At 36.5% G+C, this 17,524-nt stretch overlaps 1 protein-coding gene across 5 annotated transcripts in view; it reads left to right on the forward strand.

The window, feature by feature from the left end:
• The window catches only part of LOC106869811 (bromodomain-containing protein 3), a 94,988-nt gene that overhangs the window by 45,722 nt on the left and 31,742 nt on the right, over positions 1-17,524 (forward strand). For 4 of the 5 annotated variants that reach the window (XM_052965696.1, XM_052965699.1, XM_052965700.1 and 1 more), the window contains exons 4-13: positions 1,369-1,515; positions 1,744-1,812; positions 1,928-2,275; positions 2,531-2,731; positions 3,481-3,576; positions 4,664-4,759; positions 5,644-5,745; positions 7,476-7,604; positions 8,177-8,371; positions 8,808-9,210. In XM_052965696.1, coding sequence (XP_052821656.1) covers positions 1,369-1,515; positions 1,744-1,812; positions 1,928-2,275; positions 2,531-2,731; positions 3,481-3,576; positions 4,664-4,759; positions 5,644-5,745; positions 7,476-7,604; positions 8,177-8,371; positions 8,808-9,210 — 1,786 coding nt within the window. The remainder of the gene's footprint in view (positions 1-1,368; positions 1,516-1,743; positions 1,813-1,927; positions 2,276-2,530; positions 2,732-3,480; positions 3,577-4,663; positions 4,760-5,643; positions 5,746-7,475; positions 7,605-8,176; positions 8,372-8,807; positions 9,211-17,524) is intronic. The other variant, XM_052965698.1, reaches the window with a different exon arrangement.

Here is a 17,524-nt window from a genome sequence, read left to right on the forward strand (position 1 = left end):
TCTTATGTGCCACCCACACAAGAGCCAGTCCAGGGGCACTGGCAACGATCTTACTTGGCTTGCCGGGTCTTCTCACGCACAGCACATTTCCAAAGGTCTCGGTCAGTAGTCATCGCCTCGGTGAGGCCCAATGTACGAAGGTCTTACCTCACCACCTCAGCCCAGGTCTTCCTGGGCCTACCTCTTCCACGGGTTCCCTCAACTGTTAGGGTGTGATTGAATGATAAACATAGGTTGGTTGAGATGGGAGTAGTTAGTTGATAAATATGAATTGGATGGAAAGTAGGGAAGAATAGCTGATGACTTGAGATTGGGTTGGGTTGAAGTATGAATGCAGTGAATGATAGATAAGAATGAAGAGTTGATCAGTGATACATAGTTGGAGGACAGGTATGGGTTTGTAGATGCTGAGTGGCAGCACTGAAGGGAAGAAGAGCATCAGAATACAAGTCATCATACAGTGAACAGAAGATATGTATTGTGTAAGGAGCAGGTCAACATGAAATGATTTAATGAAGAGGGAAAATTTAGTAGCATAGAAGGGTGATAGATGTAAAATGTGAGAGGATAGGTAAGCATAGAAAAGTGACAGCTGTATGGTGATAGGTGCAAGTCAGCAGGAAGTGGAGATAATTTGGTAGCTTAGAAGAGTAGAGTGATCAGTCTAAAATGGGAGTGGAGAGGGACAGTGTTATGAAAGAATACATGTCAAATGAAGTGGTTCTGGGTAGTCATCGCCATCATTAAATTCCATGTTCCATGCTGAGATCTGTTGGACAGGATTCCGTAGGTCTGAGAATTGCATTGTGCTCCAGTGTCTGCTTTGGTCTGGATGCTTTGTTCATGACACTAGTGCGGTCGCCATCCAGCTTGCAGGACTACAGTAAAGAAGGGCGGAAAGGAAGGCAACTTTATGCTAGGAGAGAAGAGGCCAGAACAGAGTGGGGTCTTCTTGTGAAGGTTACTTACATTGTAGATGAGAGGGTGGGAGTGACTGAGATAGAGTTGGAAAGAGAGAGAGTAATAAAAATAGTGTTGTTGAAGTGTCTGGGTGGACCATGAAGTTATGTGGTGAGTGGAAGTAAATGTAGACAGGAGAACAGGGAATGAGGGTGGTAGAGGTTACAAGAATGTATAGGAGACTGAGAAATGGTTAGGGGTGGTGAATGAGGAGTGAACAAGTGTTGTAATGATAAATAAGGAAGTGTAGGTGATAAATGTAGACATTGGGTAGTGTTAAGGAGTGGGTGTAGTGATGTACAGATTCAGTAAACTTGTTTAGAATTTGCTAAAGTTTTAGACAAGTTAAAAACTTGTGGACATCATTGTTGGTCATTTAATTTACAAATTTCATATTTATCTTTGTAGGATTATCACAAAATTATTAAGTTCCCAATGGATCTGGGGACTATAAAAAAGCGCCTTGAAACAAATTATTATCACAGTGCAAAGGAGTGTATCAATGACTTCAACACTATGTTCACAAATTGTTATGTCTATAACAAACCTGGCGAGGTAAGAAGGTGTATTTTACATTTGTTTTTAACACTTTCAACAATTTGTTTATAAGACTAGATGGCTTTTATTATCTTCAGTTACAATCTAGGGACAATTAATCGAGAAAATGAGTAATCAATTAAAACAAGATTATTTTTCATACAATTATGTATGCGTTGCATATACAAAACAAGTTGTTTGTATTTTGAAACTCCATTAATCATTTGCATTTTTTTATAATTTCAGGATATTGTTCTTATGGCCCAGACTTTAGAAAAATTATTCCTGCAAAAGGTGGCTCAAATGCCTCAAGAGGTGAGTTAATGAGAATAGTATGAATTGTATATTATTTATTGATAGTATATTATTTATTGAACATTTAAAGTAAATGTCGGTTTATTGAGTTACTGGGTGTCTATTATATTTTTAGGAAGTTGAAACTACTGTACCCCCTAAGAAGGCAACAAGTTCTAAAGGAGGCTCTTCCTCATCTGCTGCTAATGCTGCCAATTCTGCATCTGCTTCCTGTGCCACTGCTGTTCCACCTCCCTCTTCTGCTCCAACAATATGTGCTGCACCAGTTGCTCCTCCAGCATCCCAGGCTGCTTTAGCAGCTCCAACTACTGCAGCACCAACTCAGGTAACCTCTCCTGTAGCTTCACCAATCCGTAATTACACTGCTAACCAGTCAGCCACTATTGTTAAATCCTTGAAGGAAGAAGAGTCAGAATCCTCACAAGTTCAAGGAACTGTTTTACCACCATCTCAACCTACAAAGGTAACCCACTTTGACTTGATCCTTTTCAAATACTGTTACTATTTATGACAATTATAAAACTAATATTTTCAGAAATCTGTTAAAAATAACACTGATTGGTTTATTAATCAATAGAGTTTATTTTGATATGTATTAAGTGTTCATACTCTTGTAGAAAACTGCTGTTTAGGTAGGGACAGAGAGAGCATATCACTTAATATGTAAATGTTTAGCAACAAATTGTGTTAAAATTGAATGTCAATATTTATCTTGCAGACAAAGAAAGGTGTTAAACGGAAAGCAGATACAACTACTCCTGGCAGCATTGGTCCTGCTACAGTTCCATCAGTTTATAACCCATCGTCTGTCTATGAGCCTAAGTTTGATAATAAGCTCTCGTCATCAGCTAAAATACCCTTAAGAAGAGAGAGTAACAGGCAAATAAAAAAGCCCAAGAGGGATTTACCCGAAGATCAGGTAGATATAAATTTTGAAAAATTTAACATTCTGTTTTAATCCATCTTTAAAGATGTGTAAGTTCCTTTGGTTTTGCTTCAAACAAGATTTGAACTGAAATTATTGCTGTTGATCAAGTCTTCTGTGAGAATACTTCAACTGTTTGATTATAAATATTTTGTCTTTAATACTTTTTATATTGTTATTTATTTTGACATGGATTAGTTGTTAGAATTTCTTGTTACTCTTAGCTGATTATCACCTAAAAGTTTCGAGATATTTTCTTTTCTATTCTTTTGAGCAAAAATAGTGGACTTAGAAGACTTGAGCTCATTTGATTTATTAATACTGATTCTAGCATTAAAATTTAAGTTCAGGTCCTAACTTCAATACCTTAATTAAAATAAAAATAGTTGTATATAAAATTTACTTGGTTTCATGGAGTTACTTTTATATTTTTTAGTATATATTCCTGTGTTCAGAATAATAGTTCCTTAGAGTTTCTGTAGATCTATTGGACACCAAATTATTGCTTGGTCTTGTCAACCTCCAGTCTTTTAGTTTTTTTTTAAAGAATCTTAAGATGTTTTTTTTTTTCCATTGTTTGTTTTAGAAATATTTTTAATGATTGAATTTTAAAAGCCTTTGAATAGAATCAAATAATGATGACGTTTTTGTATTTAAACAGGTTACTTTTTGTTTTCCTTTTTGCTTTGTTTTCTTTAGTTTCTGATCTCCTGCTTGTAGTTCATAAACATGTGTACTTTCAGATGCTTTTACTTGAGAATCATGAGTACAAGAATCTCCCTCCAGATGTAACAATCTCCCTCCGAAATAAGTCAAGATCTCCTAAATCTGTTCCAAAGGTTGGCAAGTATGAAGTATATTTTCCTATTTCATATAAGATGCCAGATGTATGTGTGAACGCAATACTATACGAGGCAGATAAATGTCTTGATTAATTAAATATAGTGCATGAAAATTTTAATTACATGCTTATAGTTCATATGATATTAAGTATTTTTAAAGTGCATTTCACATAGCAATATTTATCTTTTACTTTTGGAAATATTGCATGTCTTAAAACTAACTTTTGTGATGTCTTGTAACTGGTTGGAGTTTCTTTTCTCAATACTCTATTATATTAGTTGTTCTCCATTAATTTTTTCTTTTTTTTTTCACTTCTTCATTTGAATTGTCTCCGGTTTAATCTAGTGTTGCTTTGTTTCATTGAAATTGTTCATAAGATAAAGAATTTATTTCAAACAGTCATTAGTAAATAGTTGTAAACTTAGCAAGAAAATGGAGCAATGTATATATTTTCAATGTAATTTTATTACTTACTGTTTTTGAATTTCTACAATTAGATGTCTAGAAAAATAGTAGGTTTAGAATATGGCAGACATAAAACCTTTCAATATATTTTGCTTTCAACAACCTAATATATTTCATATGCCTCAGCATCTTTGATAAACTTCCTGTGGTGTGTAGCATATTTGCATGCCACATAAGTAGTTGTGTGTGCATGAACACCTGTACCTTCTGTATCATTTAACACATCTTCATGTAGAAATAGATCCTCATAAATTTATAGCTATAAAAAATGTGATTAGAGTTAGCAGTCAGAATAGAAACTATATTTGTCACATGTTTTATAATGTATCGATACCATTTATTTTTTACACTATTAACATTTGAATATACCTCTTGATTATTAGTATAATTTTTTAATCATACTCATACGATAATTTGCATGCCAAAATCTGTTTCTCGGTGAAACTGATCTATTGTAATGACCCTAATGCTGTAAGAAAACAAACCTATAATGTTGTATATGAACACTGAGCGAATGGTGGTAAATGTAGACCTATTGCTGACAGTATAATACAAAAGAACTACAAATGGATTTTTGCTGCATTATAATCTATGCTTCTCTTTTCCTTTTTTTCCTAGGCACAACATAGCTCAAAAAACAAAAAAGGTAAACTCTCAGAACAGTTGAAATACTGCAATGTTTTGCTTAAAGAACTATTTGCCAAGAAGCATGCGGTAAATAATGCATATTTTATAAACTTTTTGAGTTTTTCTTATGTAAAATAAATGTAAATATTTACTGTTTTGGTTTGCATTTTGATATGGGCTACATGTCACAATATTGATATCAAACTTTATTTATAGCATTACTTCATTGAAATCAAACTTTTTCACATTATGTGAAATTTGCATATTGCTGGAACAACTACTTTTATAAGCAACTTCTCATCTTATCACTCTGAGATACATTTCTTCATTAGCAATGCTGCCTATAACAAAGTAAAATGTTGCTATGTATATTAACTATACACTTTAAAAGTTGAAAATGAATGATACCAAAGCAATAAGAGCATGCTGGCAGACAGTGACAGGATAATAACAGGCATTTCAAGAGGGATGAGTGAAGGCAGAGTGAACTGGAAACAAGTGGCCCAATGTAATTGTATGTGTTTATAATTGTTGTTGGCATCATCATCATCATTTAACATTTGACATTGGTTTTCCATGCTGGCATGGTTTGGCAGGAGCTACACCAGGCTCCAATTGTCTGTTTTGGCTAGTTTCTTTGACTAAATGCCCTTTCTAATGCCCACTACTTTACTGAGTATACTGGGTGCTTTTTAAATAGCACCAGTATGGGAGCCTTTTACATGGTGCCATCATGTTGCTTTTTACATGGCATATAGTATCTACATAATACATAATATATATTGTGTGTATGTAGGATTTCTATCTCACTGTGGTACCTTGTGCTGTTTTCTCTGTATCTTTAGGCTGATATTTGCATATGATCATGCTTAGATTTTCTTAAAAACTCATTGTCATATAAAAAAAAGCAAAAATTTTTTAAAAATCCATATAAATAGTGATGAATAAAATAATCTTTAATTTGTTTGTAGGGTTATGCTTGGCCTTTTTACAAACCAGTTGATGCTGAGCTGTTAGGACTCCATGACTATCATGATATTATAAAGAAACCTATGGATCTTGGAAGTATCAAGGTATATATCATTAATAAAATTGCATTTCTTTTTGAGAAATTTAATTATTAGCTACATAGATTATTACCATTAATAAATTCGAACAGTTTCAGTTACAAACACATATATAGTTATCTTATCTACCTTTCATTTTAAGATCCAGTTTTAAGAATTTTAAATTTGCTTAGATTGTTTTACTTTACACACACACACACACACACACACTTTTACAGTTGGTTTCCCATTGCATAGTTTGTCACAAATACCAATTTCATCTTTAACCGTTTTTTTTTTTCACTATATTTCTAAAATACACCCATTATGTGTTTCAATTAAATTCTAAAATAATCAATTTAAATGGGTTTCAGAAAACAACGACATATTGTGATTTTCAGAACAGAGTTAAACAAAATATTTTTGAATTAATCTCTTGCATAGTTTTTGTCTCAAAGCAAATCTGATTACAGGAAAATGCGACAAAATAGAAAAATATTTAACTTTTTGGCAGTCAGATTACTGTCTTCTTCACATTGTTTTGAATTAATTATGCATTATCTCATAGCTTAGAGATTTTGATGTCATTGTTTAATTTTAGAATGATATTTTAGGGGAGAGGTGAGATCTGGCTGGTTTAACCATAAAACAGGTAGAATATTTGGGCAGTATAAGGCCAGTTTAAATGCTAATGGGTTCAGTTTTGTTCAAACAGCATAGAAAATGAGTTATTAGCAATATTCAGTTCAACAACAAAATTTTATTATAGAATTGTGCACATTACTGGATTTTCAGTTGAACTTCTGTATCATAAAGGTAAAGTAGAGCAAAATACTGGAATTTATCTTTGAAGAAAACTACAAAATGAAACAGTTGCACCTTCAGTGAAATGAAATAAACTTACGTATATACATAATAAATACAAGCAATAATTCACAATATTAATCAAAATGTCACTCACCATGTCTAAAGTTTGTGGGAAGGTTTTGTATGTTTGAACACGGTGAGAGCCTTATTTTAAATAAGGGCTCAAAGTTTGTTTTTCTGTATACTGGTGTACTATTAGAGTCTTTTATAATGCCGTACACTGTGAAAATTGTTTTTGTAGTGAAATCATGTTTTCACAAGTATACTAATGAAATTTGAGCTGAAATCCTCATTTAGATATGAAGAGGTTATCTCTTACAGTTCTAGGTGACTTGGTAGTGAAAGAGTTAAATGTCACCTATCTATGCACATCACTCTTGTCAGTGCTGTCATTTCCATGAACAGTCGGTAGCCTTGTGCAGATGTTGGACAGCTTGAATCCACTATTATAAAGAACTCAATGGTGGGAACCAAATATTTGTCTAAAACTGATTCTCAACTGGGGCCGATATAAAATATTGTTGTTAAAATTTATGTGCAATGAATTGGTTATATATACTTCTACAATAAACAAAATATAACAATTTTTTGATACAATTCCTATTATTTCATTTGAAAAATATGGGTTTTTTTTTAAAACATCAAATGGCTATGAGGTTCTACCCAAGTAAAATAGAAAATAAATGGGTCCATTGGTAAAAAAAATTGTTGAGAACCACTGGCCTAGTATAGAGGAAAAGTTACTCTGCCAACATGTGCAATTTGAATGACTTATGTCAGTTAATTAAGGCATTCCCACTTTTTCTTCATATATAAGAATATTATATTTTGTACATGTGCAGTCGAATTATTTTCTTTGAATAGTCATGAAATTTTGTCTGTCTTTTAAGCAAAAAATGGATAATCGGGAATATAAATCAGCTGCTGAGTTTGCTGAGGAAGTACGGACTATTTTCACAAATTGCTACCGATATAATCCTCAAGACAGTGATGTGGTGATGATGGCCAAAAAATTACAGGTAGGAACTTTGTATATATTAATTTTAAATTGTATAACAACCTGTGTTTTGAGCTATATATGAAAACAAGATGAAACAAAGACTACTACATAGTGTACACCATGTGTTCCACATGGAAATGGAGCGTAATATATTTTGACACTTTTGCTCAAGAAATCAACTTCATGTCCAATGAATTCACACTTAAAGTAATGTAGCAAGGCACCTGTTCTGAAGTACAGTGTTAACTAAGAAATAATAATGTTGAAATATTGTAGCTAGTGGCTATACCTGAAACAGGAGAAAAAGGGATTGTGATATTTTAAAGCAGCTTAAGTGTGAATAACTTTTGAAATTTACAGATTAAAGGGTACAAGTTAATAATTTTCTTGACATTAAACAGTATATTCTATAATGTGTTTCATACACTGAAATTTTATATTGAGTATCAAATTATTCCTTCTAAGTTGCATGATTGAATAAACTAGTTATCTTGAAGAGCTTCTGAAAATTTTGGTTGTAGTTGTTACAGTTTTTCAGATATTGATATTTTCAAAAGGGTTCTGGAAACAATTACATTTGATCATTTCTAGGATGTGTTTGAAATGAAATATGCTAAGATGCCTGATGAAACACCTTCAACTCCTGAGCCACCAACACCCACTACACACACTAAAACAGAGGTATCATCAAGTGATGCCCCATCATCAGAATCGGCATCAAGCAGTGAAAGTGAGGATGAAAGTGAAGATGAAAGAGACAAAATGATCCGGCAGTTACAAGAACAAGTAAGTATAAGTGATTAACTTTAATGAATTTGCTTACTTATCAGTAGCATTTCTGTATAGTCTGACTGGCAATGTGTTTGTTTCTTAACATATTCATGATTGTAAGTGTAGTATAATATATTTATTTTTTAGCAGTGTATGCAATATAAGAATTTCAGCCATATTCAAGAGTGGTTCTTAATTTCCATCAATATGTCAGTCATTGTTTCAAATTATTAAACATATTTTGTTCATGACTTTTAGGGCAGGGATGAGTGATTAGCCTTGCTTTGATATTAAGGGCATTTACATCTAGTTCGTTAAATACCTTTTGGAATATCTTTATACAGGTAATTATTGTATTTCAACTTGTCAAGTAAATGAATGATTGGTATTAAGATGTTAAGAGAAAGCTGTTTATGTAATGCTTGTGGTTTGTTTTTCACTTTTTCTTTAGGTCCGAGATATACAAGAAAAATTAGGGATTCTGACACAGGAATGTTTGAAGGAAAGAAAAGAAAAGAAAAACAAAAAGAAAAAGAAAGCCAAAGAAAAGGAAAAGGAGAAGGAAAAAGAAAAAGATAAAGTCATTGAAATTCCCCCACCACAACCCCCACCTGCCCCAGTACAACAACCTCCTGTTGAACAACAACCTAAACCACCTAAATCTTCTAAACCTAAATCAAAGCAAAAATCCCCATCAAGTAAAAACAAGCGAACTAGTAATCGATCTTCTAGCTCGAAGAATCGAAGTAAACCAGCCACCCCTGGTTCTTATGACAGTGATGATGATGACAATGCAAAGCCAATGACTTACGATGAAAAGAGGCAGCTAAGTTTGGATATTAACAAATTACCGGGTATGTTACCATCTTTCTACATTTGTTTTCTGTTTGCTGTGTACTTAGTTTTTTTTTTTAATTTACTTGATCTGATAATGGATGCTGATGGAGAGATAAAGTACAGGCAGATTAAATGTCATCTCATTGCAGTGTAGTGCAGTGAAAAGGATAGAGAAAGAGGGCAACAAAATATATTTCCAATCATGACAAAACTTAGTCATCTTTATGGGATTTATCTTCTTAGGGCTAGTCTCTGTTTTGACATGAATACTTAGGATGCACAGTTTCTGTATACTTCAGACTAAGCATGTGTGCAATCATAACTTCGCTCAACCAGCAGATCTTGCTCACTCAAGTTTTTTTAAATTTATTTATTTATTTATTTATTTTGTTATAGGTTTCATATTTTAACTTTTTATAGTTGGTTTGGAGCATTGGTTCCTAAACCCTTACCTGGCACTTGTAGACTTTCACAGTGTTATTATCAAGAATTGAATTGAATATATTTGACATTTGTCTTGTTTCTTATATACTGACAGAATTCATGAAGACTTTCCTAACAAAGGTCTTTTTTTTAACCATTACCATTATGCATTAGTAATCTGCAGATTTGTTTGTTATTGTCAAATTTTGATGGTCAGCCTAAAAAAACCAAGATAAAACTTGAACATAATAATGTGTTTAATGAAATGTGTATGTGTTTATTTATATATGTTTACATAAATATGTGTGTGTGTGTAGGTGGGGGAGTGTGTGTGTGTGCAGGCATGGTTGCATGATTAAGCACCTTGTAATTGCTAGATTAGTCCCACTGTATGGGTACCCTGGACATGTGTTTTCAACTGTGACCCCCAGGGTAACTAAAACCTTGTGAGTGGATTTAGTAGATGGAAACTGAAAGGAGCCTATTGCATATATCATCATTTAATGTTAGTGTTCCACGTTAGTATGAGTTGGACAGTTTGACAGGATCTACTAGGTCTAAGGACTGCATCACATCCCCGTGTCTGCTTTAGCATAGTTTCTATAGCTGGATGCCTTTCCTACCACTAACCGCTTTACAGTGTGTACTAAGTGGGTTTTTTATTTTATTCCTTTGTGCTACTGGCACAAGTGAGGTTATTGTGCAGTTCACAAGACTGCAGAAGGCAATAGTCATTTATGTAAAGAGATTAGGAGAGGATATAATATGAAAGAAGGTAAAGAAGGAGGGGCAATTGGGTTCTTAAAAGATAATGAGAATGATCAGTAGGAGCTGCCAGTCCAGATTGGCTTCATGGTTTGAGGTGAGAAGAGTGACTCAGCATGTAGAAGGATGGGAGGTATGCATTAGCATGATTGGATAGGATTGAAGGGTGTGATGACCAATGGTGGATGTGTTTGGAAAGGTTGATGGACGTAGAAAAGAGTGAGGAGAAGCTGCAGAATAATAAGTATTACAATTTACTGGGAGGATGAGTGATGGCATGTAGTTGGATGGGAAGAGGCAAGTGTAGTAAATGAGGCAGGGAAGTGATTTGATAATTCATTGGGGGCAATGAATAACTAACATGTGGGTGAGGAGAACAATAAATAATGGTTGAAGGATGGTTAAAAAAGTGAAATAGTTCCTGGTAGCAAGAAAAATAGAATGGTCTCAGAGGGTGGGAAGTTACAGTGAATGAGCTGATGGGTCGGTGAGATACCCATTTGTGTACATATGCACACAGTTCTCTCAGAGGACAGTTTTGTAGAGGTGTGCAAGTTTTCTTAGGAACCTCATATTGCCAGACATCCTGGTCCTGAGATCAGCTTTCACCACTTCATCCAGAAACTCCAGCCAGATTTAGCAATTGGCACTTCTTTATCCAGCTGTCTTCACTCACATGCATAACATGTCTCTACAAATGCAATCTTCTTTCTTGCACACTACATTTGAGTCGTCTTACATTCAGTTTTTCTCTCAGCACTCTTATACAGTATTGTTCATTTACACTTAGATTGCACATCCAATGGAGTATGCTTACTTCATTTCTTTTCAAGTCTTTTGTGTTCACATGCAGTATTGCAGTTCTAACATAAGCATCATACAATCTGCCTTTCACTCTGAGGCTACTGGAGTAGTAGCTCCCTGAACTTTCTTAAACCCATTCTCACTCAAGCAAGCTACTATACTTTCCCAGCAGCTGCCTCCCTTGCTAATTACATCTAGGTAACAAAAGCTATCAACTACTACTAGTGAGCCATCCCAGCATTCAAGAGATTACCCAGTGCATCTGTTACATACAAAGCTTATGTTCTCTACTAGTCTGCTTTTTGACTACATTACATATCTTGTGTGTCCATAGCTTGCATTGTGTACAGAATGTGAAGTTTAACCTACTTCTTTTCTGCATATTGAACGAGTTCATTTCCCTGAAGATAGCAGGGTCTATGCCTTCTTCCCTACTTAACCTCATATTAAATTTACCATAAGACCTCCTGATTCTAAATTTAGCTTCCATGCTTGATTCAGCTATGGGAGCTAGGTCATCAGCATAGATGAGTTCCCAAGGAGATAGAGCCTTAAATTTTTCTGTGATGGCCTGTAGTACTGTGATAAATAGGAGGCTACTGAGATTTGATGAACTACCATTATGTTAAATTCATCACGAAAGTCATAGTTGATTCTGGCTTTACTTACTATTTCTTTGTATGTTGCTTTTTCAACCTTCACAATCCATTTGTCTACATCTAGTTTCCTCAAAGGCACGAATTACCCAGTGTAGTACTCTCAAACACTTTCTCCAGATCGATAAAAGCCAGGCATAGTGTTTTTATTACATCAGTGGTCTTCTACTGGTGACAAAACCAGACTGCACCTCATCTAGGTTCAGTCTGTCATTAATTAATTTGTGCTATGGCTCTTTCCGAGATGGTCATAACCTGATTCAGTAGTTTGATCTCTTTATAGTTACTATCTCCAAAGGATCTCCTTTGTCTTTGTAGCAGTTTACATGATCCTGCTCTGCTAGTCATTGAGTGTAATACCTTCTTGTATGATTTTATTAACTATCTCAGCAGGTATGTCACACATCTCTGCAGCTTTCCATGTATTTTTCTCTTTCAGCAGGCTTTCGTAACACTTCCATCTTGTCTTCCATCTCAGTGCTGCGTATGCCTTCATTCTCAATACTCCTCTACCTAATGACATCTCTCTCTCTCTCTCTCTCTCTTTCTCTCTCTCTCTCTCTCTCTCTCTCTCTCTCTCTCTCTCTCTCTCTCTCTCTCTCTCTCTCTCTCTCTCTCTCTCTCTCTCTCTCTCTCTCTCTCTCATACACTTCATGATTCTGATCCTCACAGTATGACATGGGTGATGAGGTGAAAAATAGAAATGGTTTAGGGAGGAGAATACATCAGAAAGTTGGTTGGAGACACTAGTATACAGTGACAGATGGAGACCAGAAGTACATATGAAGTGACTATAGTGCGGGGGTGGCAAGTGTGAGAGGATTTTGAGAATGATAGCTGTTCTGAGGCGTGTTAAAAATGTGATATGGCAAGCTCAAGATATAGCTTGGGAGACAGAAATAACTAAAGGTATACGGAAGAGGTGCTTGTTGTAAAGGAAGGGAAGGTAATGAGGATGTGGAATGAAGTTTAAATGGTTCCAAGAGAAGAAGAACGTAATAGGTAACAAAAAAAAATGGTGGTGGGAAATATCTGTTGATCATTCTCTGAAGCGATTGCAGCAGCAGAAGAGTGGTGAAGGGTGTTAGGAGGAGGAGATGTGGAGAATGCTTGACAAGGCAGATTTAGTGCTGGGGTCAGGCCTAGCATTAACAGGCATAAACAAGATGGTTTCAGAACCTCATTTTTTGCCATGACAGATGGGTCTTCTCAAACCCAGTAAATTGTCTGTCATCTTTATCAGCAGTCACTACATTGTAGTATGCATTTCTGGTTCCCTTTTCCACAGGTTCTATCCACTTTAAGTGACCAGCACATATTTTTATAACTGATCTCATCCATATGCATCATGTGATGAGACCAGTGCAGTTGTCTCTCTTCCACACATCTGATTCCTGTCATGTCAACATTTTCTCTCAACAAATTTGCATGGCCAACAGAGCTTTTATCTATTCTAATCTTCACATGACCTCTGCATTCAAGGTCCACATTTCACTGCCATTGCTGTTTGTATGCCACCATCCACTCTGCCAACACAGATAATAGCACTCTGTACTCTCCATTCTACTCTTATTCTAGCAACTATACTTTCAACTCAGTATGTGTGTGTGTGTGTGTGGATACATGTTCAGTACTATGCAACACTTTATCTACTCCAAAACAATTCTTGGACTTTCAGAATGTTTGCATGGAATTACTGAGTTTAGGAAGTGCTCTTCCTTGATTGAAAGTTGATTTCCACCACGTGTGTGTGTGTGTTCTGTTAGCTATTTCAGCCAGGAACAGTCACCATACCAGGGCATCACCATTAGCACAAATGCTTGTTGATTTTAGACTCAGTTCCCAGTCTTGTCTCCTGAATTATTCCATATGATATCGTGAGTTAAGCAGATCTGTTCTTTGCATTTCTTGCAAAGGGGTCATCTGCTATATCAAACTTCATAGGTCTATGATGTCTTTAAGCAAGATGTGTGTGTGTCTGCGTGTGCATGTTTGTATGTATTCAAGTGTGGCTGTGTGGTTAGAAACTTGCTTCCAAACTATATCTTGAGTTCAGTCCTACTGTATGACACTTTAGGAAAGTGTCTTCTGTAGCACTGTCTTGACCAAAGCCTTGTGAGTGAATTATGTATATGTATTTATATATGCATGTGTACATATTTGTGTGCGTGTGTGTATGCTTCTTTATGTAACACATGATGGTTGAAAATGAACATCATTATACAAGCAGGGTTGTTCATTCGAGTCCTCCATGAAAAACATGTTTTGCTATGGGAAAATATTGTGCTGCTTGGAAACAGATATGGTTGGTGATGGGAAGGTCTTCGAGCTGTAGAGAATTTACCTCAACAAATTTTGTCTGGCCCATGGAAGCTTGGGGTATGTGTGTGTGCATGTAATACTGGCTATAGATAGGGTTGACACAAATTCAGCTGCTGGTCCTGGTGGATTTCCAGTGGTCCTTCTCATATCATACAAGCTAACCCTTGCAAGACCACTGCAGCTTCTCTTTCAGAGCTTCTTTGCAAAGTGGTAAGCTCTCGGACAAACTGAAGGAAGCGATAATATGCCCTGTCCATAAGAGAGGAGGCAGAGTAGTTGCTAAAAATTATTCACCTATCTCTCTGACCACACATCAGCGAAGTCATGGAACGAATAGTCCGCAAGAAACTAATTGCGTTCCTTGAAGAAAATGATTTGCTGACTGACAACCCAGCATGAATTTCGACCAGGTGAAAGCTGTCTAACACAGCTCCTGCAACTCTACAAGCTGCTGAATGGCTCAAATGTGGATGTGATATATCTCAACTTTGCAAATGCCTTTGACAAATTCGACCATGGTATAAGATGTCACAAACTGCGTGATCTCGGCATAGGCAGAAAACTTGGAGAGTGGCTGCATGACTTTCTAAAAGATAGACATCAGGCAGTGGTGACCAATGGAGCCACCTCCTAGGAAACACAAAAAGCAAGTGGTATTCCACAGGGTTATTAGTAGTGGCCCTCTCAGACATGCCCTCAGTTAAGCCACTCTTGCTAGCTATGTGGATGACAAGTTTCAGACAATACAAAATCCTGGAAATATTGCACATCTGTAATGGGAGTTGGACGCAATATACAGGTGGGCTGAGGACAGCAACATGCTGGAAAATTCCAGGCCCTGTGCTACCAGCACACAAAGCTAAACAACATGCAGAGTTCAGTTCTATATTTAAAAGATCAGGAATTATGTACATTATTTACATTCAACGGATATTTGTCCTCACCTTTTTTGTTGTTAACACGTTTTGGCTGATATACACTCCAGCCTTCTTTAGATGTCTTGGGGAAATTTCGAATCTGGGTTCTCATTCCTAAGGTATTTTTCGATGTTATTATTATTACTATTGTTGTTGTTCAGGTCACTGAATCGAGCTCGGAATCTTGGGGTTAGTAGCCCGCGCTCTTAACCACTACGCCATATGCCCATGGGCAATTATCTAGTGAACTTTAGGGCTTATGTATCTAATATTTTTCTATCCTTCCTTAATACTGGTTCCCATGTGCTGTTCATATCTGCTTCGGAGGTTGTTGTGTCCTAGCATATGTGCTGCTTCTTTTAATTTTTGTATTTTCCCGTGGTGTTCTCTGTCTATTATTTTAACTGCATCCCACAGGGGGAGGTGGTGTCCATTTTTCCATACATGATCAGCTATATCCTATTTGTCAATATTTGAGAGGGCGGCATGTTTCGCCTTTGTATAACCTACCACAGCTGCATGAGATGGAGTACACACAGTCTTTGGTCATATTTTCTTCTATTGGTGGTTTTACACGGAGATATTTGCTCCATAATTGCCCACGGGCATATGGCGTAGTGGTTAAGAGCGCAGGCTAACCCCAAGATTCCAAGTTTGATTTCAAGCAGTGACCTGCACAATAACAATAATAATAATAATAACATCGAGAAATACCTTAGGAATGAGAACCCAGCTTCGAAATTTCCCCCAAGACACCTGAAGAAAGCTGGAGGGTATATCAGCCAAAACATTGTGTTAACAACAAACAAGATGAGGACAAATCTCCGTTGAATGTAAATAATGGACATGCAGAGTTATCATAGAAGAAACCACGTTGTGAAAAATTGTACTGTGTGTAAAAAGAAAACTATTTCTCTTTGAAACAAAACTGCTTTGTACAAGAACAACAATTGGAATTTTTACCTTTTGGGAATAAGTATCATATTCATTTTGTTTCTTCTTCTTCTTTTCTCTTTGGTTTTATCAGATCAAAATTTGAGTTTAGAAGGTATTGTTTGTTTCCAATCCTCTGTTTGAAAAATTTTAAGGCAGCGAACTCATCATGAAACATTCTTCTTTCCCGCTATCGTTTTTCATGTAACTTGTCATTCACTCACAGCAGCCCTTTTCGTTTCATACCCTGTTTTTCTCTTTCCCTCATAGCTTCGTTACCTGCTCTTCCCTTCTCTCCTTCATATTTTTCTCCTTTCCCCTCCTCTCTCTCTCTCTCCCTCACTCTTTCATATCTTCTCTCTCCCCTCCTCTTTTCTTTCCCTCTCTCTTTCTTCACACTATCGTTTTTCATGTAACTTCACTCACAGAGGCCTTTCTGTTTCCATAACCTCTGTTTTTCTCTTTCCTTCATATCTTCTTTACCTGCTCTTTTTCTCTCCTCTCTCCCTCTGTTCTCCCTGCCTTTCATATCTACCTCCATTTCCTGCCTCTCTCCCTCATACACTCAGTCTCTCCCTTTCTCTCATATATTCTTCATTCTCTCCCTCCCTATCCTTCCATACTCCCTTCACTTTCCTTCATATCATCCTCTCTTTTTCCCTTTCCCAATCGCAGGAGTGGCTGTGTGGTAAGTAGCTTGCTTACCAACCACATTGTTCCAGGTTCAGTCCCACTTCGTCTTCTACTATATCCTCGGGTTGACCAAAGCCTTGTGAGTGGATTTGGAAGACTGCTTCTCCCTTTCCCTCACATCCTTCCCTGTCTCCCTTTCTCTTCCCATCCCCTCCCTCACTGTCTCTCTTTCTCTTCTCCTTCACTCTGTCTCTTCCCCCTCATCTACCTCCCTTTGTTGTATATATAGGTGTGTGTCTGTTTGTTCCCCCAACATTCTTCACCAAATGCCACATGTATATATATCTTCCATATCTTCCTCTTTTTCTCATCTCTCTTCCTCCTTTTCTCACCTTCCCTTCTTTTGTCTCTCAACATTTACCTCTCCTGTTACCTCACCCTCTCCCTCATATACTTCTCATTTCCCCCTTCTCACTCTGCTTCTCCCTTTCCCTCACATCCTTCCCTGTCTCCCTTTCTCTTCCCATCCCCTCCCTCACTGTCTCTCTTTCTCTTCTCCTTCACTCTGTCTCTTCCCCCTCATCTACCTCCCTTTGTTGTGCTAACATCTCACCCCCTCTCTTTTCTTCATATCACCCTCTCTCTTTCTTTTATATCACCCTCTCTTGTTCCCTATTCCCTTCCCTCCCTCTATCTCACTTCCTCTCTATCCTATACTCACCCTCTGGGCTTAAAAAATGAAGATGGTCACTAAAGTGGGAGAAGAAAGAATTGAAACTTCTGTTGCAAGCATGGATAGTTGCTAATGGTGATCCGCCAGACAACATTATCACTGCTGCACTGAAAAACAATGGCTTTTGTAGAACCATTGATCAGAT

Source organism: Octopus bimaculoides, chromosome 2 (genome assembly GCF_001194135.2).
Source record: "Octopus bimaculoides isolate UCB-OBI-ISO-001 chromosome 2, ASM119413v2, whole genome shotgun sequence".
Classification (NCBI taxonomy): Eukaryota; Metazoa; Mollusca; class Cephalopoda; order Octopoda; family Octopodidae; genus Octopus; species Octopus bimaculoides.